The 27,061-nt window shown below is 38.4% G+C and overlaps 1 protein-coding gene and 1 pseudogene across 1 annotated transcript in view; one reads left to right on the top strand and one right to left on the bottom strand.

The window, feature by feature from the left end:
- Positions 1–27,061, bottom strand: part of SYCP1 (synaptonemal complex protein 1) — a 130,081-nt gene that overhangs the window by 73,970 nt on the left and 29,050 nt on the right. Inside the window, exons 10-13 of the mRNA XM_034644004.1 lie at positions 25,662–25,731; positions 24,380–24,453; positions 20,226–20,334; positions 191–285 (exon numbers count right to left, since the gene is read on the bottom strand). Coding sequence (XP_034499895.1) covers positions 191–285; positions 20,226–20,334; positions 24,380–24,453; positions 25,662–25,731 — 348 coding nt within the window. The remainder of the gene's footprint in view (positions 1–190; positions 286–20,225; positions 20,335–24,379; positions 24,454–25,661; positions 25,732–27,061) is intronic.
- LOC100463693 lies at positions 20,792–21,964 on the top strand (annotated as a pseudogene).

The following is a 27,061-nucleotide window of genomic DNA, read 5'->3' as shown; positions in this document are numbered from 1 at the left end:
TGTATTTTTAGTTATACTTTTGAGTGTTTTTATCCAATGTTTTTAATTAAACTATAAGCATTTTGTAGACTGTGATTTTATCCTCTCTATTTGAAGTTCTGGGCCCTTGTACATAGTACTAGCATTCAATAAATATCTGTTGATTCATAGTGTGATGCTTATCACACACTAATCGGTTTTTATATCATACCACACTTCTTTGCAAAGACATTTTAATATCTTCTAGTTCTGATGTCAAATGATCCTGCTTCTCATTTGATTCTTTTAAGTTTTCATTCTGTAATTCTAAAAAAGAGAGTTGTGGATTGGTAGTACTTAATAAAAAATACATACCAAGAAAGCAAATTATTTGTTACAATTACTTTTTTCTTCCATGAGATACTCTAAAATGAACTATAATTATGCAAATATATAGATGCACTGATACTGGCCATCATCTACTTTTATTGACTTTTCAAGATTATTATCTCCCAAGCACTCAATGGTGAATGTATAAGGTTTTTGGTACTACATTTTTAATAATAGCTAAACATTGAAAACAACCTAAATATTCAACAGGAGATAAATTATGATGGTACATACACACAATGGCATACCATGTAGCCACTATAAATGATGATAGACTTTATTAATTTGGACTTTATAGTCACAAAACTCACATAATAAAAAGGGCAAGTTTAAATGGTATTTATATAAATAGTACATGTGAAAGGAAACAATACACGCAAAAATATTACAAGTAATTTATCTTCTAATGGTGAAACTATTCTATATTTCATTTTCATCATTGCCCATTTTGAGTTTCAATTTTCTAAAATATTACACTTGGGGCACCTGGGTGGTGTAGCCAGTTAGGCATCCGACTCTTGATTTTGGCTTAGGTCATGATCTCAGGCTTGTGAGATCAAGCCTGGTGTTGGACTCCAAGCTCAGCAGAGCCTGTTTGAGATTCTCTCTCCTTCTCCCTTTGCCCCTCCTGCTCATTTTCTCTCTCTCTCTTCCTCTCTCTTTCTCAAATAAATAAATCTCTAAATAAATAATTAAAATAAAATACTATATTCATGTGCTGAAATATTATTTAAAAAAGCTTTTGACTCTATAGGTAATGTTTACTAATACTAAGTGTTAGGTACTAGTCTGTGTGCTTTATGTGTATGTGTGCATTCACTTTTAAACCTCATAAAAACAGTAGGACAAAAAAAGAAATTCATGCTCTCTTCCCTGGGTTCAAATTATTCTATGTCCTCTTACTAGCTACCTAAGCTTGGGCATGATACTTAACCAGTCTGTCTCCACTTTTTTCAACTGGAAAAAGAGAATAATGATAGTTATTCATATCTGAAGGATTAAACAAAATAATGCAACTTAAAATGTTTAACAACGTGTAGCATATAGTCAATAAATGTTAAAGATTATTATGACAATGATAATGGTGGTGTATACTAGAAATTGGACCTTAAAATTCATGGTATTTACAATGCAACTGGGCAGGCAGACAAATAATCAATGATAAGTGCTGATGGGCACTCACTAGGAAATTCTGGAAATATATAGAGAGGGGGCACCCAAGCCAAAAGTATAATAGAAGTCACAGATAAGGGGAGACAGACATAGATAGGGAAAATTCAAGGGAGGCTTCCAGAAACTGTCAGCTCAGTTCAAACATTTGAAAGCCAGGAGAAATTAACAAGAGTAAGTGGGAGTTGTTGGGGAAAAAAGTGTATCACAGACAGGTGAAAGAGCACGTACAAAAACAAAAATGGAAGAGACAAGATGACACATTCTGGGGTCTAAAGGAAATTTATTTCAATAGCATGAAACTTAAATTATGAGGGAGGAATTAAAGCAGATATGATTGGAAAGATAATAACGGCAAGATCATAACAGGACTTATATGACTTGCTCAAAGGTTTATAAGGCTTATAAGTCATAAAGACCATGCAAAATGATGAAGGATGTTAGGCAAAAAATTATGTTTCAGGTTTATATTTTTAAAAGTTCCATTCTGAAAATCTGTGTGGAAATGAAAGGGTTAGTGGTCCACCTCTGCTGTCAAATGCTCTACCACTAGAACTACACCCCCAGTGGTCCACCTCTGAAAACAAAATGGGAAAAGTAGATCTGGAGAGAAGAAAATGATAACCAAATATGTGGTGTCCACTATGATACTATTTCTCATAGTCTGGTAATAAATGTCTCCTCTGAGAAATCATAATCACAAACTAGACCTTAGGCATGTGTGAGAACTGAATGTATGCTGCTTGAATGTTCTAAAAAGCTCCAAGCCAAAACTTAATTTGAAGTGCCCCTAAGTTCACCCAGGATCCCAGAGCTGCTAATGCAAATTTTCTCTGGAAAAATGTACTTCCAATCAAAGTGTTAAAGAAGTTCCACAGATGAAGTTATAAGACCTCACAATCACAAGAGGAAACAAAGCACCATGAGCAGTCAGCAGAATAAATGAAAGGCGGACTTGGATCTGCAAAGATTTCAGGTGCTGGAATTACTGGTTGTGGATTTTTTTTTAAAAGATTTTTATTTTTATTTATTCGACAGAGATAGAGACAGCCAGCGAGAGAGGGAACACAAGCAGGCGGAGTGGGAGAGAAAGGAAGCAGGCTCATAGCAGAGGAGCCTGATGTGGGGCTCGATCCCACAACGCCGGGATCACGCCCTGAGCCGAAGGCAGATGCTTCCGCTGTGCCACCCAGGCGCCCCGGTTGTGGATTTTAAAAAAGTATTGTATCATTCTTTAAAAACAAAAGAAGGAAGATATCCATAAACTAAATAAAACTTCTAGAAATGACATAATGAGGCTGTGGTAATGCATTAAAACACTCCCATCAAAGTGGTGTCAGATAAGATCAAATAAGGAGTTGTGTCCTTCATCTCCAACCAGTAGTGAGTTCCCCAACCCCAGAAAAGGCAGTAGAAATTATATGGGGAGCCTGGATGTCTACCTCCATCCAGTAATAATAATAAGGTACTCCTCTCACTCCCCACTAAGGTAGTATCACAGGAGGCCTAGTCAAGAGCAACAAATTCCACCAAACCCACAATGATGAGGGTATCACTACATCACGTCATTGGGACCACAGAGGGAGACAGAACTCCCAACTCAAACAGTACTGACAAGAACACCATCGCCATTCAGGTGTCAACCAAGGCCAACTAGGAAACCTGGCTTTGACCTCCAGCTAGCAGAAACAAGGCAGCAACCCCACTCCCTCAGAAAAAGACACGTAAAAGGAGGCCAGCTAAAACAAAAGAAATAAGATCTAGAGTCTCATTACATCTTACAAAACCATCAGGATTTCAATAACAATATCTCATCATAAGAACCAGGACAATCTCAAACTGAATAAAAAGACCATTAATAGATGCCAACACCGAGAGAGAGCAATATCTGACAAAGGTCTTAAAGCAACCATTATATAAATGCTTCAATGAACAATTATAAACACACTTGAAACAAAAGAAAAAAACAGAAAGCCTTAGCAAGAAATAGAAAGTCTCATTAAAGATGTAAAAACCAACCAAATGAAAATTTTAGAAATGAAAAAAAATAATCAAAATGAGAACCTCAGCATCTGGGCTAGTGACAAAATGGAGGGACCAGAAGAAAGAATAACTGAACTAAAAGATAGAAAAATAGAAATTAGCCAACTGAACAACAGAGAGAAAACAGACTGAAAAATTAACAGACTTCTGGTTTCCAGTTCCACATTTAAAGGAGCTGGGAAGTGCCACTCACCTTAAGGACAAGTAAAAAGCTGAACTTAAAAATCAACAACTCTTCTTAAATCCACAAAAGAAGCAAGATCACAGGGCAAACCACTACCCTCAAAATGGGAGACACTAACAGGAGAATACAGAGAATCAGAACTTAACCGTGGAAAACAACTGTAAGCTGACAACTCCTTGGGAACCAGTGCTATGGTAGAAAAACCAAACTCTAATAAACTGCTAGAGGCTCAGGAATCAAGTCTGAAAGTTAAAATCACCATGGGGACCCAGTTCTAGCAGGACCCCCCGTTTTTGTGAGTTTTACCACTAGGGTCTTAACCAGTTCTCACAGTAAATACTGTAGAAAAATCCCCTCATGATTCCAGCAGGGGCAATAGAAGGAAATATTTTGAAATAGCAGAGCACTCTGATCTTAAGATCTGACCTCAAGAGAAACAATTTTACAAGACCCAAAACTACTGGGTTTTATCAGTCTAACTGACCTGGAGGAATGGAAATAGTGAACTCCAGGAATGTCTATCCTTCCATCTGAGAGAAGAGAATACTCACTCCAGGCTACTTTAGCCATCCTGTCCCACCAAAGGAGAGTGGAGAAGTGGTGAAAGAACTAAGAAATATTTGTGAAGTTCATAGGTCTGAGGCAAAGACTCACTAAGAGACTGAGACCTAATCATAGGACTAGAGAACACTCCCCCTCTCCCAACACATTACTAAAGGCTATTTAGAGCCTTTCCTTTTACCCACTACATCATGTCCAGCTATCAAGAAAAAATTACAAAGAAAAACAAAACAGCAAAAACACAGTTTGAAGAGACAGAGCACGAATCAAAATTACACATGGCAGGTATGCTGGAAGTACTACACATGGAATTTAAAGTAACTATGATTAATATCCCTAGGGCTCTAATGGATAAAAGATGGCAGTGCAATAGGAGGACTCTAGTCTGGGCTCATCTTATGCCACAAACACAACTAGATGACTATCACATCATCCTAATACTCCAGAACTTGACCTGAAGAGTGACAGAACAAACTCCACAACTGAAAGGAGAGAAAAGGCCACACTGAAGAAGGTAGGAAGTTTAGAGACGTGGTTTAGTGGAGAAAAGGATTAAAGGAGCTGGGGAGGGGAAGGAGGATGAAGAAGCAGAAGAATGAATTAGTGACATAGAAAATAAAATAATGGAAAATGAAGCTGAACAAAAGAAAAAAGAAGAATTACACAGCACAAGAATAAGAGCACCTCGGTGGCTCACTTTGTTAAGCATCCATCTCTTGGTTTACTTTCATCCTCTAAAGCAGCAGGAGAAGCCTTCAAGAAACAAAAGTCACATAGAGCAACCCAAAGCACCTTACCCTGAGCCTGACCCCTGGCAAGGGCGGTGCAACTCCGCCCAGGCAGAGACACCTGAGAATCAGGGCAACAGGCCCCTCCCCCAGAAGACCAGCAGGAACACAATGCTAATACCAAGTTTACAGATTACACAAAACTGAAAAACTCCAGTACAAGGGGAAAATAGTATATAGAATTCGAGGTTTTTTTCTCATGATTCTTTAGTCTTTTAGTTTAAAATTCTTTTTTTCCTTTTCAACTAGTTTATTTTATCAACTCTTTTTAAGTCTTTTTTTAATTTTCATTTTTACATTTATATTTTATAAATATATTCATTTTTGGCTTCTTTCACTGTATTCACTGTACTGAATTTTATTTGTGTATGTGTGTGTGTGTAGATATATATCTACACACACACACACACACACACACACACACACACGTTTTTCTCTCTTTACAATTTTACAATTTGGGGACTAGTGTCTTCTAACAAACAGACCAAAATGCACCCAGGACAAGGTATATCATCCTGTTCTGTCCACCTGTTAGATTATATTCCTTTTTCCCTTTTTTTTTCTTTTTTGGTTCCCGATCTCTTCTAATTTGGCTATTGTATATTTCACTGGGGTTGTGGTGGATAGTTTTTATTTTGCTCTCTTGTTCTTCAATTCTTCTTTGGACAAAATGACTAGAAAGAGAAATTCACAACAACAACAACAAAAAAAAACCCAGAGATAGTACTCTCTGCTATAAGATTTAATCAACATGGATATAAGAAAGATGTTGGACCTAAAATTCAGAAAAACGATTATGAAGATACCAGCTGGGGTCGAAAAAAGCATAAAAGACACTAGAGAATCCCTTAGTGCAGAGACAAAAATCTAATCAGGCCAAAATTAAAAATACTTTAACTGAGATGCAGTCTAAAATGGGTGCTCTAACAGCTAGGCAGAAGAGAGACTCAGCGACATAGAAGATAAAATGATGGAAAGTAAGAAGGCTGAGGAAAAGACAGAAAAACAATGGCAGGATCATGAGGGAAGACTTCTAGAAATCAGTGACAGCATAAAGCAAAACAATATTAGAATAATTGGGGTCCCAGAGGAAGAGGAAAGAGAAAACGGGACAGAAGATATATGTGAGCAAATCATAGCTGAGAACTTCCCTAATCCAGGGAAGGAAACAGGCATTCAAGTCCAGGAGGCACAGAGAATCCCCATTCAAATCAATAAAAATAGATCAATACCCCAACATGTAATAGTGAAGCTTGCAAATTTGAGAGCTTAAGAGAAAATCCTGAAACCAGCTAGAGACAAGAGTTCCTTAAACTACAAGGGTAGAAACATTAGACTGGCAGAAAACCTATTCACACATACCTGGCAGGCCAGAAAGAACTGGCATGATATATTCAGGATATACTACTGAGAAAAACACGCAGCAAGAATACTTTATCCAGGAGGGAGGTTAAGATGGCGGAGGAGTAGGGGACCCCTTTTTCAGCCGGTCCCCTGAGTTGAGCTGGATAGGTACCCAGACCAGCAGGAATATCCACGGAATCAGCCTGAGACGCAGGAAGATACATCTGGATCTCTACAAATGAACATCTCCAGCGCTGAGTATCGAGGTACGAAGCGGGGAGCCGTGAAACCGCGCACAGATATCGGAAGCTAAACAGAAGGGGGAGGGAGCCGCCGTGTCAGGGCGCCGGGAAGCGGTAGCCACCTGCAAGGGGGAGCGGACAGACCGCGGACCCGCACGCTTGAGACAGCAGGCTGAGAAGGGAGCTCCGGGAGCGCACGCGGGACGGCTGGCGGTTGGCGGGCCACCTGCACGGGGGAGCAGGCGGACTCGCGGACGGCACCCGCGAGACAACAGACTTAGAACGCGAGCTCCAGGAGCGCGCGCGCAGGGCGGCTGGCGGGCCACCTGCACCGGGGAGCGGGCGGACCGCGGACCCGCACTCTGGAAACGGCAGACTGAGTCCGTGAGCCGGGAGCGTGCACCACCAAGCATCTCACGGAGCTCCGGAGCTCCGGTGTGCTCACTGGATCGAGGCTGAGACCGGGAGCTCCGGGAGCGTCCGCGGGGCGGCTGGCGGCTGGAGGGCCACCTGCACGGGGGAGCAGGCGGACTCGCGGTCAGCACCCGTGAGACACCAGACTGAGACGGGGAGCTCCGGGAGCCCGCGCGGGGCGGCTGGCGGCTGGCGGGGTTGGAAACACAAAGGACAGAGACGTGCCGGCCCTGGAAGTGAGGGCTGGGACGCCGGGTGTGGGGCGCACAGCCCGGGATGCTGCAGGGTTGAGCAGCACCAACAGAAACAGAGTTAAAGTGGCCAGAACATCAGTGGAGAACGATCCGCGATCCCTCTGTTCTGAGACAGAGGCTGAATTTCAGCCGCTGCTGCTCTCTCAGAAGAGGCATAGCAAACCGCCAGGGAAAGCCGCCAGAGAACAAAAGCCCGGAAATACCGGCTCACAGGGTGCCCATCCCCATCCCCCCTCGCAAGGGACACAGAGACTCTACCCAAACAGGGTTTTCTGAGTACCGGCAGGCAGGCCCCTCCCCCAGAAGGCAGGCTGAAAAATCAAGAAGCCCACAACCCGGAGCGCCTGAGTGGCGCAGTCACCAAGCACCTGTCTTCGGATTAGGGTGTGATCACAACGCTCCGTAAGGAGTCCTTCATCGGGCTTCTCCACCGGGAACCTGCTTCTTCCTCTCCCACTCCTCTGCTTGGGTTCCCTTTCTTGCTGACTGTCTCTCTCTCTCTCAAATAAATAAATAAACTCTTTAAGGAAGAAGCCCACATCCCTAAGATCTCTATAAAACAAGGGCGCACGGCCTGGGTCCCAGTCAACACTTGGGCTCTGGACAACCCTGCAATCTCTCTTCATCAGAATGACGAGAAGGAGAAGTCCCCCCCAGCAAAGAAAAGATAATGAGTCTGTGGCCTCTGCCACAGAATTGGCCTCGGCCACAGAATTAATACATATGGATGTATCCCAATTATCAGAAATGGAATTCAGAGCAACAATGGTCAAGATGATGAGTAAACTTGAAAAAAGCATCAGAGAAAGCGTTGCTGAGAATATAGAATCCCTAAGGGCAGAAATGAGAGCGAATCTGACAGAAATTAAAAACTCAGTGGGCCAAATACAGTCAAAACTAGAGGCTCTGACGGCCAGGGTCACCGAGGCAGAGGAACGCGTTAGCGAATTGGAGGATGGGTTAGTAGAAGAAAAAACGAAAATAGAAGCTGGTCTTAAAAAAATCCACGCCCACGAATGTAGATTACGGGAGATTACTGACTCTATGAAACGATCCAATGTCAGAATCATCGGCATCCCTGAAGGGGTGGAGAAAAACAGAGGTCTAGAAGAGATATTTGAACAAATTGTAGCTGAAAACTTCCCTAATCTAGCAAGGGAAACAAGCATTCGTGTCCAAGAGGCAGAGAGGACCCCATCCAAGCTCAACCAGGACAAACCTACGCCACGGCATGTCATAGTGCAATTCGCAAATATTAGATCCAAGGATACAGTATTGAAAGCGGCCAGGGCAAAGAAATTTCTCACGTACCAAGGCAAAGGTATCAGGATTACGTCAGACCTGTCTACAGAGACCTGGAATGAGAGAAAGGCTTGGGGGGGCATTTTTAAAGCTCTTTCAGAGAAAAACATGCAGCCAAGGATCCTTTATCCAGCAAAGCTGTCATTCAGAATTGATGGAGAAATAAAGACGTTCCAAAATCGCCAATCATTAACCAATTTCGTAACCACGAAACCAGCCCTACAGGAGATATTAAGGGGGGCTCTATAAAGGTAAAAAGGCCCCAAGAGTGATACAGAGCAGCAAGTCACAACCGATACAAAGACTTTAAAGAGAAATGGCATCATTAAAATCATATCTGTCAATAATCTCTATCAATCTAAATGGCTTAAACTCTCCCATAAAACGCCACAGGGTTGCAGATTGGATAAAAAGACATGACCCATCCATTTGCTGTCTACAAGAGACTCATTTTGAACCCAAAGATGCATTCAGACTTAGAGTAAGGGGATGGAGTACCATCTTCCACGCAAATGGACCTCAAAAGAAAGCTGGAGTAGCAATTCTCATATCAGATAGACTGGATTTTAAACTAGAGGCCATAGAGAGAGATACAGAAGGGCACTATATTATTCTTAAAGGAAGTATTCAACAAGTGGATATGACAATTATTAATATATATGCCCCCAACAGGGGAGCAGCAAGATACACAAGCCAACTCTTAACCAAAATAAAGAGACATATAGATAAGAACACAGTAATAGTAGGGGACCTCAACACCCCACTATCAGAAATAGACAGAACACCCTGGCAAAAACTAAGCAAAGAATCAAAGGCTTTGAATGCCATACTCGACGAGTTGGACCTCATAGATATATATAGAACACTACACCCCAGAACCAAAGAATACTCATTCTATTCAAATGCCCATGGAACATTCTCAAGAATAGATCATGCTCTGGGACACAAAACAGGTCTCAGCCAATACCAAAAGATTGAAATTATCCCCTGCATATTCTCAGACCACAACGCTCTGAAATTGGAACTCAACCACAAGGAAAAACCTGGAAGAAACTCAAACACTTGGAGGCTAAGAACCATCCTGCTCAAGAATGACTCGATAAACCAGGAAATCAAAAAACAAATTAAACAATTTATGGAGACCAACGAGAATGAATACACAACGGTCCAAAACCTATGGGATACTGCAAAGGCAGTCCTAAGGGGGAAATACATAGCCATCCAAGCCTCACTCAAAAGAATAGAAAAATCTAAAATGCAGTTTCTATATTCTCACCTCAAGAAACTGGAACAGCAACAGAGGGACAGGCCTAACCCACTGACAAGGAAGGAGTTGACCAAGATTAGAGCAGAAATCAATGAATTAGAGACCAGAACCACAGTAGAGCAGATCAACAGGACTAGAAGCTGGTTCTTTGAGAGAATCCATAAAATTGATAGACCACTGGCAAAACTTGTCCAAAAACAAAGAGAAAGGACTGAGATTATTAAAATTATGACTGAAAAGGGAGAGGTCACGACCAGCACCATTGAAATTGCAAGGATTATTAGAAACTTTTATCAACAGCTATATGCCAAAAAACTAAACAATCTGGAAGAGATGGAGGCCTTCCTGGAAACCTATAAACTACCAAGACTGAAACAGGAAGAAATAGATTTCTTAAATAGGCCAATTAACTATGAAGAAATTGAGTCAGTGATAAACAACCTTCCAAATAATAAAACTCCAGGCCCAGACGGTTTTCCTGGGGAATTCTACCAAACATTCAAAGAAGAAATAATACCTATTCTCCTAAAGCTATTTCAAAAAATAGAAACAGAAGGAAAGCTACCAAACTCATTCTATGAGGCTAATATTACCTTGATCCCCAAACCAGGCAAAGACCCCCTCAAAAAGGAGAATTACAGACCGATTTCTCTAATGAATATGGATGCCAAAATCCTCAACAAGATCCTTGCTAATAGAATCCAACAGTACATTAAAAGGATTATCCATCATGACCAAGTGGGATTCATACCTGGGATGCAAGCATGGTTCAACACTCGCAAATCAATCAATGTGATACATCATATCAACAAGAAAAGACTCAAGAACCATATGATCCTCTCAATTGATGCAGAAAAAGCATTTGACAAAATACAGCATCCTTTCCTGATTAAAACCCTTCAGAGTGTAGGAATAGAGGGTACATTTCTCAATCTCATAAAAGCCATCTATGAAAAGCCTACTGCAAGCATTATTCTCAATGGGGAAAAGCTGGAAGCCTTTCCCTTAAGATCAGGAACACGACAAGGATGCCCACTCTCGCCACTATTATTCAACATAGTACTAGAAGTCCTTGCAACAGCAATCAGAAGACAAAAAGGGATCAAAGGTATCCAAATCGGCAAAGAAGAAGTCAAACTGTCTCTCTTTGCAGATGACATGATACTCTATATGGAAAACCCAAAGGAATCCACTCCCAAACTATTAGAAGTTATAGAACAATTCAGTAAGGTGGCAGGATACAAAATCAATGCCCAGAAATCAGTTGCATTTCTATACACGAATAACGAGACTGAAGAAAGAGAAATTAGGGAATCCATCCCATTTACAATAACACCAAAAACCATGCGTTACCTTGGAATTAACTTAACCAGAGACGTAAAGGACCTATATGCTAGAAACTATAGATCACTTTTGAAAGATATTGAGGAAGACATAAAAAGATGGAAAAATATTCCATGCTCATGGATTGGAAGAATTAACATAGTTAAAATGTCCATACTACCCAGAGCAATCTACACTTTCAATGCTATCCCGATCAAAATACCGAGGACATTTTTCAAAGAACTGGAACAAATAGTCCTTAAATTTGTATGGAACCAGAAAAGGCCCCGAATCTCCAAGGAACTGTTGAAAAGGAAAAACAAAGCTGGGGGCATCACAATGCCGGATTTCGAGCTGTACTACAAAGCTGTGATCACAAAGACAGCATGGTACTGGCACAAAAACAGACACATCGACCAATGGAACAGAATAGAGAACCCAGAAATGGACCCTCGGCTCTTTGGGCAACTAATCTTTGATAAAGCAGGAAAAAACATCCGGTGGAAAAAAGACAGTCTCTTCAATAAATGGTGCTGGGAAAATTGGACAGCTACATGCAAAAGAATGAAACTTGACCACTCTCTCACACCATACACAAAAATAAACTCCAAATGGATGAAAGACCTCAATGTGAGACAGGAATCCATCAAAATTCTAGAGGAGAACATAGGCAACAACTTCTATGACATCGGCCAGAGCAACCTTTTTCACGACACATCTCCAAAGGCAAGAGAAATAAAAGATAAAATGAACTTATGGGACTTTATCAGGATAAAGAGCTTCTGCACAGCCAAGGAAACAGTCAAAAAAACTAAGAGACAGCCCACGGAATGGGAGAATATATTTGCAAAGGACACCACAGATAAAGGACTGGTATCCAAGATCTACAAAGAACTTCTCAAACTCAATACACGAGAAACAAATAAACAAATCATAAAATGGGCAGAAGATATGAACAGACACTTTTCCAATGAAGACATACAAATGGCTAACAGACACATGAAAAAATGTTCAAAATCATTAGCCATCAGGGAAATTCAAATCAAAACCACACTGAGATACCACCTTACGCCAGTTAGAATGGCAAAGATAGACAAGGCAAGAAACAACAATTGTTGGAGAGGATGTGGAGAAAGGGGATCCCTCCTACATTGTTGGTGGGAATGCAAGTTGGTACAGCCACTCTGGAAAACAGTGTGGAGGTCCCTTAAAAAGTTAAAAATTGAACTACCCTATGACCCAGCCATTGCACTACTGGGTGTTTACCCCAAAGATACAGACGTAGTAAAGAGAAGGGCCATATGCACCCCAATGTTCATAGCTGCATTGTCCACAATAGCCAAATCATGGAAGGAGCCGAGATGCCCTTCAACAGATGACTGGATTAAGAAGCTGTGGTCCATATATACAATGGAATATTACTCAGCTATCAGAAAGAACGAATTCTCAACATTTGCTGCAACATGGACGGCACTGGAGGAGATAATGCTAAGTGAAATAAGTCAAGCAGAGAAAGACAATTATCATATGATTTCTCTCATCTATGGAACATAAGAACTAGGATGATCGGTAGGGGAAGAAAGGGATAAAGAAAAGGGGGGTAATCAGAAGGGGGAATGAAACATGAGAGACTATGGACTATGAGAAACAAACTGAAGACTTCAGAGGGGAGGGGGTGGGGGAATGGGATAGACTGGTGATGGGTAGTAAGGAGGGCACGTATTGCATGGTGCACTGGGTGTTATACGCAACTAATGAAGCATCACTTTACATCGGAATCTGGGGATGTACTGTATGGTGATTAACATAATATAATAAAATTAAATTAAAAAAAAAAAAGAATACTTTATCCAACAAGGCTGTCAGTCAGAATGGAAGGAGAGATAAAAGAGCTTCCAGGACAAACAGAAACTAAAAGACTTTATGATCACTAAACCAGCCCTACGAGAAATATGAAAGGGGATTCTCTAAGCGAAGACAGAGCTCAAAAGTAACATAGACCAGAAAGGAAAAGAAACTATGAGAGAACCTGGACTCTGGGAAACAAACTGAGGGTTACAGAAGGGAGGGGAAAGGGGAAGATGGGGTAGCTAGGTGATGGGTATTAAGGAGGCACATGTTTTGATGAGCACTGGGAGTCATACACAACTAATGAATCGTTGAACACTACACGAAAAACTATTGATGTACTATATGTTGGCTAACTGAACATAAACAAATAAATACATAAATATATAAATAAATAAATTTAAAAATTAAAAAGGGCCAAATAAACCTTCAAAGCCAAACAAACAAACAAAAGGAACGGAGACAATATAGAAACAGTGACTTTACACATAATACAGTGGCACTAAATTCATATCTTTCAATAGTTACTCTGAATGTAAATGGACTACATGCCTCAAACAAAAGACACAGGGTATCAGATTGGATAAAGAAGCAAGACCGACTGATATGCTGTCTGCAAGAGATGCATTTTAGACCCAAAGACACCTCCAGATTTAAAATGAGTGGAAAACCATTGCTAATGGACATCAAAAGAAAGCTTGGGCAGCTATCCTTATATCAGACAAATTAGACTGTAAACCAAAGACTGTAATAAGAGATGAGGAAGAACAATATATCATAATTAAATGATCTATCCAACAAGAAGATCTAAAAATTGCATTTATTTATGTTCCTAACATGGGAGCAGCCAATTATATAAACCAATTAATAATAAAATTAAAGAAACACATTGATAATAATACAATAATAGCAGGGGACTTTAACACAGCATTCACAGCAACGGATAGATCATTTAAGCAGAAGAGCAACAGGGAAACAAGAGCTTTGAATGACACACTGGACCAAATGGACTTCACAGAGATATTCAGAGCATCCCACCCTAAAGCAACAGAGTACACATTCTTCTAGAGTTCACATGGAACATTCTCCAGAATATACACACATACACAGTGGAATATTACTCAGCCATCAAAAAGGATGAAACATTACCATTTATATTAACGTTGATGGAACTGGAGGGTATTATGCTGAGTGAAATAAGTCAATCAGAGAAAGACAATTATCATATGGTTTCATTCATATGAGGAATATAAGAAACAGTACAGAGGATCATAAAGGAAGGGAGGGAAAAAAGGAATGGGAAAAAATCAGAGGGAGACAAACCATGAGACACTCGTAACTATGAGGAAGAAACTGAGGGTTTCTGGAGGGGAGGTGGGTGGGAGGATGGGGTAACTGGGTGACAGGCATTAAGGAAGGCATGTGATGTGATGAGCATTGGGTGTTCCATGTAACTGATGAATTATTGAACTCTACATCTGAAACTAATGATGTACTATATGTTAGCTAATTGGAGATAAATTTTTTTAAAAAAAAAGGGGAAAAAAAAGAAAACACAACAGTCCAAAATCTTTGGGACAAAAGCAGTTCTATGAGGGAAGTTTACAGCAATACAGGCCTACCTCAAGAAAGAAAACAAAATCAGGGCAGCTCAGTCAGTCGAGTGTCTAGCTCTTGGTTTCAGCTCAAGTCATGATCTCAGGGTCATGAGACTGAGCCCAGCATTGGGCTCCATGCTCAGCATGGAGTCTGCTTGGGATTCTCTTTTTCCCTCTTCCCTGCATCTACCCCCACCTGCCCTCTCTCTTTCTAAAACAAATAAGTCTTAAAAAGAAAAATCTCAAGTAAACAACCTAGCCTAACACCTAAAATAGAAAGTACAAAGCCTACATTTGAAAAGATATGAAATTGACAAACTTTTAGCAAGACTCCTCAAGGAAGAAAGGACTCAAAAAAAAAAAAAGGACTCAATAAAATCAGAAATGAAAGAACAGAAATAACAACCAAAACCATGAAATACAATAGATCATAAGAGAAGATTATGAAAAATTATATGCCAACAAATTGGACAACCTAAAAGATAAAGATAAATTCTTTAAAAAAAGAATCTTCACAAACTTAATCAGGAAGAAACAGAAATTTTGAACATACTGAATATTAGCAATGAAATTGAATCAGCAATCAAAAAAATCCCAACAAACAAAAGTCCAGGACCAGATGGCTTCACAGGTGAATTTACCAAACATTTAGAGACCAGTTAATACCTATTCTTCTCAAACCATTCCAAAAAAATAGAAAAGAAAAACTTCCAAATTCCTTCTGAGGCCAGCATTACCCTGATACTAAAAACTGATAAAGATGCCACAAAAAGAGATAGCTGCAGGCCAATATCTCTGATGAACATAGATGCAAAAATACTCAACAAAATATTAGCAAACCAAATGCAACAATACATTTAAAAAATCATTCACTGGGGACGCCTGGGTAGTGCAGTCGTTGGGCATCTGCCTTTGGCTCAGGGCGTGATCCTGGCATTCCGGGATCGAGTCCCACGTTGGGCTCCTCCACTGGGAGACTGCTTCTTCCTCTCCCACTCCCCTGCTGTGTTCCCTCTCTCGCTGGCTGTCTCTCACATAAATAAATAAAAAAATCTTAAAAAAAAAATCATTCGCCGTGATCAAATGGGATTTATTCTTGGTATGCAAGGGTGGTTCAATATTCACAAATCAATCAACATGATTATATCACATCAATAAGAGAAAGGATAGAAACGATATGATCACCTCAGTAGATGCAGAAAAAGCATTTGACAAAGTACGGCAGCCATTTATGATAAAAAACCCTCAACAAAGTGGGTTTAGAAGGAACATACCTCAAGATCATAAAGGTCATATATGAAAAACCCACAGCTAACATCATACTCAAGGGTGAAAACCTGAAAGCTTTTCTTCTAAGATCAGAAACAAGACAAGAATGTCCACTCACCACCTTCATTCAACATAGTACTATAAGCCCTAACCACAGCCAGCAGACAAGAAAAAGAAATAAAAAGCATCCAAACTGGTCAGAAAGAAGTGAAACTTTCACTATTTGCAGATGATGTGATACTATAGATAGAAAACCCTGAAGACTCCACCAAAAAACTACTAGAATGGATAAATTAATTCAGTAAGGTCACAAGATACAAAATACACAGAAATCTGTTGCATTTCTATACACTAATAATAAAGTAGCAAAAAGAGAAATTAAGAAAGCAAACCCATTTACAATTGCACCAAAAAGAATAAAATACCAAAGAATAGATTTAACCAAGGAGGTGAAAGACCTATACTTCTGAAAAACTGTAAGACATTGATGAAAGAAATTGAAGAGGATACAAATAAAAGACATTCCACGCTTCTGGACTAGAAGAATTAATATTGTTAAAACACCCATACTACCCAAAGCAATCTACATATTCAATGTAATCCCTATCAAAATACCAATAGTATTTTTAACAGAACTAGAAAAAATAATTCTAAAATTTGAATGAAACCCCAAAAGACCTTGAATAGCCAAAGCAATCTTGAAAAACAACAACAAAGCTGGAGGTATCACAATCCCAGATCTCAAGATACACTACAAAACTGTAGTAAACAAAATAGCATTGTACTGGCACAAAAACAGACACATGCGTCAATGGAACATAATAGAGAGCCCAGAAATAAATCCACACATATATAATCAATCAATCTACAACAAAGGAGTCAAGAATATATAATGGAAAAAAGACAGTCTCTTCAATAAATGGTGCTGGGATAACTGAACAGCAACATTTAAAAGAATCAAATTGGACCACTTTCTTACATCATACACAAAAACAAACTCAAAATGGATTAAAGACCTAAATATGAGACTTGAAATCATAAAATTCCTAAGTGAAAACACAGGCAGTAACCTCTTGTGCATTGTCCTCAGCAACTTTTTTTTATTTTTTAATTATTTTTATTTTATTTTTTTAAATTAGTTTCAGAGGCAGAATTTAGCGATTCATCAGTTGCATATAACACCCAGTGCTCATTACATCAAGTGACCTCCTTAATGCCCATCCCTTCCCCCAACTCACCCCTCCCCTTCAGCAACCCTTAGTTTGTTTCCTAGAGTTCAGCATCTTATAGTTTGCCTCCCTCTCAATTTTCATCTTATTTTTCCTTCCCTTCGCCTATGTTCATCTGTTTTATTTCTTAAATTCCACATGAGTGAAATCATATGGTATTTGTCTCTCTCTGACTGACTTATTTCACTTAGCATAATACCCTCTAGTTTCATCCACATCATCTCAGCAACATATTTATGCATACATCCCCTTAGGCAAGGGAAGCAAAAGCAAAAATAAACTATTGGGACTACACCAAAATAAAAAGGTTTTGCACAGCAAAGGAAACCATCAATAAAACAAAAAGGCAACCTACTGAATGGGAGAAGATATCTCTCAACGACATGTCCAGTAAGGGGTTAATATCCAAAATATATAAAGAACTTAAATAGCTCAACATCAAAAAAAAATAAATAAACAATCCAATTTAAAAATGAGCAGAGGACCTGGGGCACCAGTTGAGCATCTGACCATTAGTTTCAGCCCAGGTCATGATTTCAGGATCCTGAGATTGAGCTCCAAGTTGGGCTCAGCCCTCAGTGTGGAGTCTGCTTAAGATTCTCTCCCTCTCTCTCCTCCTCTGCTCCTCTCTCCACTCATCCTCTCTTATTAATTAACTAACTAATTAAAATCTCTTTTTAAAAATGAGCACAGGACCTGAATAGACATTTTTCCGAAAAAAACCTACAGATAACGGACAGACACATGAAAAAATGCTCAACAGCACTAATCATCAGGGAAATGTAAATCAAAACCACAATAAGGTATCACTTCATACCTGTCAGAGAATGGCTAGAATAAAAAAGACAACAAATAACAAGTGTTGGCAAGGATGCAGAGAAAAGGGAACCCTCATGCACTGTTGCTGAGGATGTAAATTGGTGCAACCGCTGTGGAAAACAGTATAAATATTCCAACAAAAATTAAAGATAGCATTACCATAAAATCCAGCAATTCCACTTCTGGATGTATACCCGAAGAAAACAAAAACACTAATTCAAAAAGATATACGCACCCCTATGTTTATTGCAACATTGTTTACAAAAGCCAAGATATGGAATTATCCAAGTGACCATCAATAGATTAATGGATAAAGAGGAGGTATTACTCAGCCGTATAAAAAAGAATGAGATCTTGCCATGTGTGACAACATGGATGGGCCTAGAGGGTATTACGCTAAATGAAATAAAGTCAGACAAATACCATATGATTTCACATATATGTGGAATCCAAAAAGCAAAACAAACAAAAAACAGACTGTTAAATACAGATAACAAACTCAATGGTTGCCAGAGTGGAGGTGGGTGAAGGGAGATGGGTGAAATAAATAAAGGGGATTAAGAAGTACAAAATTCCAATTATAAAATAAGTAAGTCATGGAGATGAAAAGAATAGCATAGAAAATATAGTCATATTGTAGTAACATTGTTTGGTGACTATACTTATGGTGAGCACTGAGTAATGTATAGAATTACTGAATCATTATACTGTATATCTAAAATATAATACTGTATGTTAATTATACTTTAATAAAAAATAAAAATAGAAACATATAGTTTTTACAGAAAGACAGAATTTAACCAGAGAATTGGAATTTGAAAAAATAATAAAATGGCTATTTTAGAAGGAAAAAATATGAAAAATCCAAAGTTAAGAATTTCGTAGATGGGTTTAAAAGCAAATTAGACACAGTGGAAGGCAGGATTAGGAAACAGGTCAATAGATCTCCAAAATGAAACAGAGAAAAAAATAAATAAAAGATACACATGGGACACACAAAAAAAATAACTTCAATGAATACATTTCAGTGCTTATGAGTCTGCAGAATCACACAGAATTACTTATTGCCAGTAAATTATTTCTACTTTTATATGAAAAGATTAAATATCCATTCATCCTAACAACTATCTGACTACTATATACATAGCAATATGCTGTTACACAGCATATTTAATGAGACACAGTCCCTGCCTGCAAGACACCCATAATCACAGATTACTAATGGTTAAGCCATTCTTAAGGATAAGGAGCTTACTGGAATTCAGGCAAAATATTTGGAGGGGGCGGGGTAAGAGGCTCCTTTTGGGCAGAGGAAGTAGCCAAAAGTATGATGGTGACATAAGAGAATGTAAAACATAGGGGAGTTAACTTCATGATATCTAGAGTATAGGATATAGTAATGATAGATAAAATGAGCAGGCACAGTTTCACAGGAACTAGATAATTATTTGCCATGTGAAAAACAGAATGTTTTTAAGAGAAAAGTGACAAATATCACAAAATCCATATGATGTTCTGAAAGATGCACAGTGTTTCACAAGTGTATTATGCCTTACAAGTGCCTTAAACAAGTTTGAAAAATATTCAGTATGATAGTCTAAATATAACATGATATTCAAGATTCTTCATAATCTGATCCAATCATTCTTTGTTCCAGTCTCATCCACTGAGTTCCCTAACAAAGACACACCAATCAGAGTTTCAAAAATAACCTAACTTTGACAGTTCTAGGACTTGCACAAGGTATTTCTTCTGCCTACATTCTCCCTTCCAATTCACTGTCTAGTAAAACTTTAATCATCAAAGGTTTAGTTCAACAAGCTATTTTCCCTAATGCCTTTCCAAATGTCTTGCTCCAGGAATATTCCCTCTATAGTGTTCCCAATGTATTCAGTCATTCATGAAATACTTAGAGTGTCCTGTGTGCCAGGCACTGTTCTAGGCACTTGGAATGCATCAGTAAACAAAAGAAAAAAGATCCCTGTTTTCTTGGAGCATTTTGTTGAAACTCTGAAGGAGGGGAGAGTATGGAGAAGTAAAAAGAAGAGCACATGTACAATGAAAAAGCTCCCTAAGTGACTCTCCTCCTCCAACTGATCCAAACCAGGTTGGGAATTACAGCACTGGAAAGCATTACAACAAAATATAATGAAAGCCAAAATTTAAAATATAATAAGAGTAATACATAATACATTGTTATATTTTCTTATGTAAATTCTTACTTGTCTTTTCCTCTAATTGATTAATTTTATCTCTGGATTCCTCTAGCAGAAATATTAAATCTTTTATTTTATTTTCCTTCTCAGTATTTTGGAGCAATAGCAGTGATACCTAAAATGAAATATTTAAGTAATACATTAGAGATATGAAAAATTACATATGACACCTTAGCATTTACCACCACCTATGATTATTTTATGTACTTGTTTATATGCTTTTCAGCTGGTTGTGCCAGGGCATTTAGTACATGCTTGCACAATGTTCATTCATTTAATAAATGTTTAAACTAATATGACCTACCCAATATTATAATGTTCATTTTAAGTTAGAACTTAGAAGATATATAATAAAATCTATTATTTCATTTATTCCATAAAAATTATGGAGCACCTACTCTGTTTCACAAACCATAATAAGCATTGAGTACATGGAGATGAAGGAACTTAAACTCAGAGCTTAGGGAACTTTCCAGAATACTAGGTGAGAAGCAGTGGCTGCCTGTGCGCCCAGTAACGCGTTCCTTCCCTCCGCACGACACTGACCTCAATGCGCTCACTGGCTGTAGAAAATGGTGAAAGAGACCACTTACTATGATGCTTTGGGGGTCAAACCCAATGCCACCCAAGAAGAACTGTAAAAGACTTACAGGAAACTGGCCTTGAAGTACCACTCTGATAAGAATCCAAATGAAGGAGAAAAGTTTAAACAGATTTCTCAAGCTTATGAAGTGCTCTCTGATGCAAAGAAAAGGGAATTATATGACAAAGGAGGAGAACACACAATTAAAGAAGGTGGAGCTGGTGGTGGTTTTGGCTCCCCCACAGACATCTTTGTTTTAGAGGAGGAGGAAGGATGCAGAGAGAAAGAAGAGGTAAAAATATTGTGCATCAGCTCTCAGTAATCTTAGAAGATTTATATAATGGTGCAACAAGAAAACTAGCTCTGCAAAAGAATGATTTGCAAAAAATGTAAAGGCTGAGGTGGTAAGAAAAGAGCAGAATGTTGTCCCAGTTGTGGAGGTACTGGAAAGCAAATAAGAATTCATCACATAGGACCTGGAATGGTTCAGCAATTCAATCTGTGTGCATGGAGTGCCAGGGCCAGGGGGAACAGATCAGTCCTAAAGATCGATGTGAGAAGCTGCAATGGAAGGAAGATAGTTTGAGAGAAGATTCTAGAAGTTCATATTGACAAAGGTATGAAAGATGGCCAGAAGATAACATTCCATGGTGAAGGAGACCAAGAACCAGGACTGGAAACAAGAGATATATTACCATTGCTCTAGGTCAGAAGGGCCATGCTGCTTTTACTCAGCGAAGAGAAGACCTTTTCATGTGTATGGACATATAGCTGGTTGAAGCACTGTGCAGCTTTCAAAAGCCGATATCTATTTTTGACAACCCAACCATCATCATCACTGCTCATCCAGGTCAGACTGTCAAGCATGGAGATGTCAGTGTGCTAAATGAAGGCATGCCAATTTATTGTAGACCGTATGAGAAGGGTTGCCTAATCATCAAATTTAAGGTAAACTTTCCTGAGAACGGCTTTCTCTCTCCTGATAAACTCTCTTTGCTGGAGAAACTCCTACCCAAGAGGAAGTAGAAGAGACTGATGAAACAGACCAGGTAGAACTGGTGGACTTTGATCCAAATCAGGAAAGACCGTACCATTACAATGGGGACGCATGTGAGGATGACGAATATCACCATAGGGTGGTGTTCAATGTCAGACCTCTTAATGGGGCCCATGGATAACACTGCTGCCATTTTTATATGCAGTAGTGAATGAGTAAAGGACTATAATCATAGCTATTTGCTATTGTTTTTGTTTTAATATTCAACTACAGTAGTGTTTTAAAAGTTAAACGAAGAATAAACTCAAATATAAAAGCTCTGACTTTGCCCTGTATATGATGACTTCAGTGTGCAAGGTAAGTTTAAAATTGTAAAAACTACTATTAAAAAATTTTTTCACTAGCGTTTGTTAGGCCATACCTTGTAACAGATTTCAGCTCTCTGTATATGAAATAGCTCAAATCGAAATGTTAGGTGTGTGTATTGACTTCAGTATATGACCCTTAATTAAGTTATGAAGTTAAAATTTGTATTTAAAAGGCAGTCAAAGAACTTAATTTGTAGAGAAGTGTTGGTCTGTAGTTAAGTGGGATTCATCGTGATGCCTCTGCATTTATTCTATTGTCTCCACTGTTACTTGAAGACAGCTTGCACTTGTAGAACTGCATTTCCTTCTGCTGTACCATCTTTTTTTTTTAAATACATGTATCAGTCCTGGTTACACTTTTTCCTCCTCTTTGGAGCATAAATACTCCAGAATAGTGACTTCGGGAGCAGGGTAACTTAGAGTGAAGAGATATTTATGTGGAGAAGTTAATTCGCATGTATGAGATAGGAAGGTGTTTTTTAAAGGTATGTTACAGGCGTACTTTAAAACATTTAACTTATGTTCTGAAGTAACTGTAATTTAATGTTGCAACATAGCAAATTATGATGAATAGTTTTAATTTTATGTTTAAAAGTCATGTTCGCAAGCTTTAATCTGGATATCAGAATTAAGCAATTCTTGAAATGTATGAATATCTCCTTAATATACTGACTACAAAGCATTAAAAAAAAAAAAAAAACCTTAGAACCTAGACCAGGAGACAAACAACTATACTTGAATATTATTAGTAATCAGACAAAAATATTATATGAATCAGGAAAAAAAAAAACACCTAACTCCGTCTTGGGATGTAATCAAAAATTAATCATTCTCAGAGTACTGAATTGAATCTTGACAGACAAGTAGAAATTAATCAGGCAAACAGAAAAATGAACATTCTAACTCGTACAAGAATACAAAGGATCAAGAGATCAAGCTGCATTTAGAGAAGTGAAAATATTCAGATGACTAGAATATAGAGTCCATGTGAAGAAAAAGGTAAGGTAAACTTAAAGACAAGCTGAAGATTTGCATATTCAAGATGGCAGAAAGACCTCACTGCCCTATTTTCATCAGCCCACGGACCCAGAACTCAACAAGGTTTTTATTTTTAGCACTTCCCTCTGTTTTTGTGTTCTTTATAGTATGTGCAATTTTAACTTTTAAAAAGGCCTTCTTCTTTGGGCACCTGGGTGACTCAGTCATTAAGTGCCTGCCTTCGGCTCAGGTCATGATCCCAGAGTCCTGGGTTCGATCCCCACATCAGGCTCCCTGCTCAGCGGGAAGCCTGCTTCTCCCTCTCCTCCTCCCCCCTGCTTGTGTTCCCTCTCTCGCTGTCTCTCTCTGTGCCAAATAAATAAATAAAATCTTTTAAAAAATAAATAAATAAATAAAAATTAAAAGGCCTTCTTCTTTCAGAAATCTAGTTTAAAATTTCAACTAAAGAAAACTGTTAACTCTTTCAAAAGATCCAAGCATAACATATAAATTTAACCAGAACTTAAGGAAAACTCTAAGTATCTTCTCTGTACTTTCAATTCACCTTTTAAGTAGACACACTCGTTATCTATCATTACAAAGTATCTTGTGGCAAATCAAAGAAGAAAAACTCCGAAAAAATAGGGGGGAAATAGAAGAGGATTCCTTTCTATAAATCATTTTCCATTTGGGAAGCATTCGACTTGAAACTGATAAAGTTGCCATAGTAATAACCTGAAATTAACATTTTTGTGAATATCAAAGAACATAGACTCATTATTTTCATGTTTTCCACTATATGACAATAGAAAGAAGCAAAAAAATAGTTTAGTTCCCCAACCCTGGTGTCATGAATAGTAAGAGCATTTCAAAATAAACTGCAAAATGTGGATTAAATGGTCAATGATCATCATCTTTACATTTTATAAGGTTTTTATCTGAACAAAATTTCTTAAAAAATATTTTTGCAACAATGTCTTATTACCCACTAATATAAATATTGTAGAAAATTCATAGATTTTTTTAAAGAGCTGGCATTCAGTGCATGCATGTTTAAATCAATGTAAATTAATTCTGCTAGATCAAAAGGCTAAATATTTGGATATGTAGAATATTAAAATTCTCCTATTTATAGAAATTTATCATGCAGTCAGCAGACACAGCTCTTTGGACATTTTAAGTATTTTATGAATTAGCAAGTACAAAAAATAGAGAGCTGATGTTTAAAAAATACCTGCTTTTCCTTGTCATTTACTTCCTTCTTGTATTCCTCTTCAAGGTGCTGGATTTTTTCACAATCTTCCTTTACTTTAAAAATAAAGCAAATATACTTTAATATCTTAACATAATTATATAACAACAAAATGTAAAGCTTCTGATATTTTATTTCACCTCCTTATTTATCTAGATACTAAACCTCAAACGTTTCTAACAAGCTTAACTATTTTCTTTTTTTTTTTTAAGATTTTATTTATTTATTTGACAGAGATAGACAGCCAGCGAAAGAGGGAACACAAGCAGGGGGAGTGGGAGAGGAAGAAGCAGGCTCATAGTGGAGGAGCCTGATGTGGGGCTTGATCCCATAACGCCAGGATCACGCCCTGAGCCGAGGGCAGACGCTTAACCGCTGTGCCACCCAGGCGCCCCAAGCTTAACTATTTTCTTGCTACTAACTTTGTTTAGTAGAATAGTGAATTTTAAAAAATACCAAAGTATAGCAATAAAATTCTATAATTTTTATAATAGTATATATGTAAGAGCTTACTCTTTATAACACAATCTGAAATAACAGATTTTAAATATATATACAGTTGACCCTTGAACATCATTAGGGGTGCTAACCCCTGCACAGTTGAAAATTCATGTATAACTTCTGACTCCCCAAAAACTAAACTAATAGCCTACTGTTAACCAGAAGACCTACCTGTAACATAAAGTTGTTTAACACACATTCTGAATGTCATATGTATTATAAGCTATATTCTTACAAAAAACTAAGTTTAAAAAAAGAAAGTATTAAGAAAATCATAAGGAAAATACATTTACAGTACTGTGCTGTATTTATTGAAAAAACATCCAAATATAAGTGGACCTGCACTGTTCAAACCCATGTCATTCAACTGTCAACTTGTTATTTTAACATGAAACTTTACCAAAAAAATGTAAAAATAAGACCAAATCACACTTCTAAAAAAATCAAGTACAAATCACAGTAAGTTTGATCTCAGGGAAAATGTAGCTTTGAAGCCAAAAAGGTATTTTTAACATATACCAATTCCCTTCTACATTCCACAAGATTTTGAGGGGCTTACAAAACCACAAAGAATACAAAATTTAAAAGAGTTGGGGCATCAAACCGAAGCTGCGAAAACAGGACAAGAATCTAATAAAAATACAAACATCAGTAACTCTACTGATATGAAATATCACTAGATATTTATATGAAATATAAATGATATAAATATCATGTGATACTTATATGAAATATGAACATGAAAATTAAATAGGATCCATACATTTAAAATGCATTTCCAATCTGGAATTCTCAGCTTGCACACGAAGTTCCTCAAAAGCTATTATCATTTTCTGAAACATAAAGTTTAACATTTAAGAATCATACTTTTTTTAAATAGGTTCTTCCAACTATGAAAATATTAATACATTTGTCTCATGATCATTAGATTTAAAACCACTTGACTTTGAATAATGAAATCCCTATAACTTGTAATAAATAATTTACTAAAAACCCATTAAGAGTGTCTATTATATTGGCTTCCCAGATGCTTAAGGGCACTGAGACATGTTATGTAATACCAAACAGCAGCAAAGTGATTGTTGGTACTCTAGTCATTAACTTCATAGCTTATATCAAAATCTATGATCTTATTTTATTTTTTTGCTTACTTGTTTAATTTCTGTCTTCCCAAATTAAATGTAATCTCTCTGAGGTCCCTCCCCAGTAGAGTCCAAATCATACTTCATCATCTGGCAGCATGAGTTCATTCAGGATCAACAAATCTTGATTTGCAAAATTGTATGAACTCATTTATTTGTTAGAATAAATAGTTAGTGCTTATCAATTATGTGCCAACCACTGTTCTAGGCACTTGAGATATAAGACAAAGTCCTTACCCTTCTGGAACTAACTTATATTCCAGTGTAAGAAAGAATACTTACGCATACATGTGTATATAAAATAAATGTCATGCAGTTTTAAGTGCTCTTCAGAGAAGTTAAATGAGGTGAGGAGAGAGAAAATAATTGAATGGAAAGGTATTTTAGATAAAGTAGTAAGGGGGATTTAAAAAAAAAAAAAAAGGAGGGAGATAAGATGGCAGAGGGGTAGGGAACCCCTTTTTCAGCTGGTCCCCTGAGCCAAGCTGGATAGGTACCAGACCAGCCTGAACATCCACGGAATCAGACTGAGACGCAGGAAGATACATCTGGATCTCTACAAATGAACATCTCCAGCCGCTGAGTATTGAGGTACTAAGCGGGGAGTCATGAAACCACGCACAGATATCGGAAGATAAACGGAAGGGGGAGGGAGCCGCCGCATTCGGAAGCTGGGAAGCGGTAGCCACCTGCACGGGGAGGCGGGCGGACTCGCGGACCAGCACCCGCAAGAGAACAGACAGGGAACGTGAGCAGGGAGCGCGTGCTACCAGGCTTTTCACGGACCTCCGGTGTGCTCACTTGGACCAGACTGAGACTGGGAGCTCTGGGAGCGTGCGGGGGCAGCTGGCGGCTGGCAGTGTTAGAAACACAAAGGACAGGGGGGCGCCTGGGTGGCACAGCGGTTAAGCATCTGCCTTCGGCTCAGGGCGTGATCCCGGCGTTATGGGATCGAGCCCCACATCAGGCTCCTCCGCTATGAGCCTGCTTCTTCCTCTCCCACTCCCCCTGCTTGTGTTTC

This window comes from Ailuropoda melanoleuca, chromosome 2 (assembly GCF_002007445.2).
Source record: "Ailuropoda melanoleuca isolate Jingjing chromosome 2, ASM200744v2, whole genome shotgun sequence".
Lineage (NCBI taxonomy): Eukaryota > Metazoa > Chordata > Mammalia > Carnivora > Ursidae > Ailuropoda > Ailuropoda melanoleuca.
This window is presented reverse-complemented; position numbering and strand designations above follow the sequence as displayed.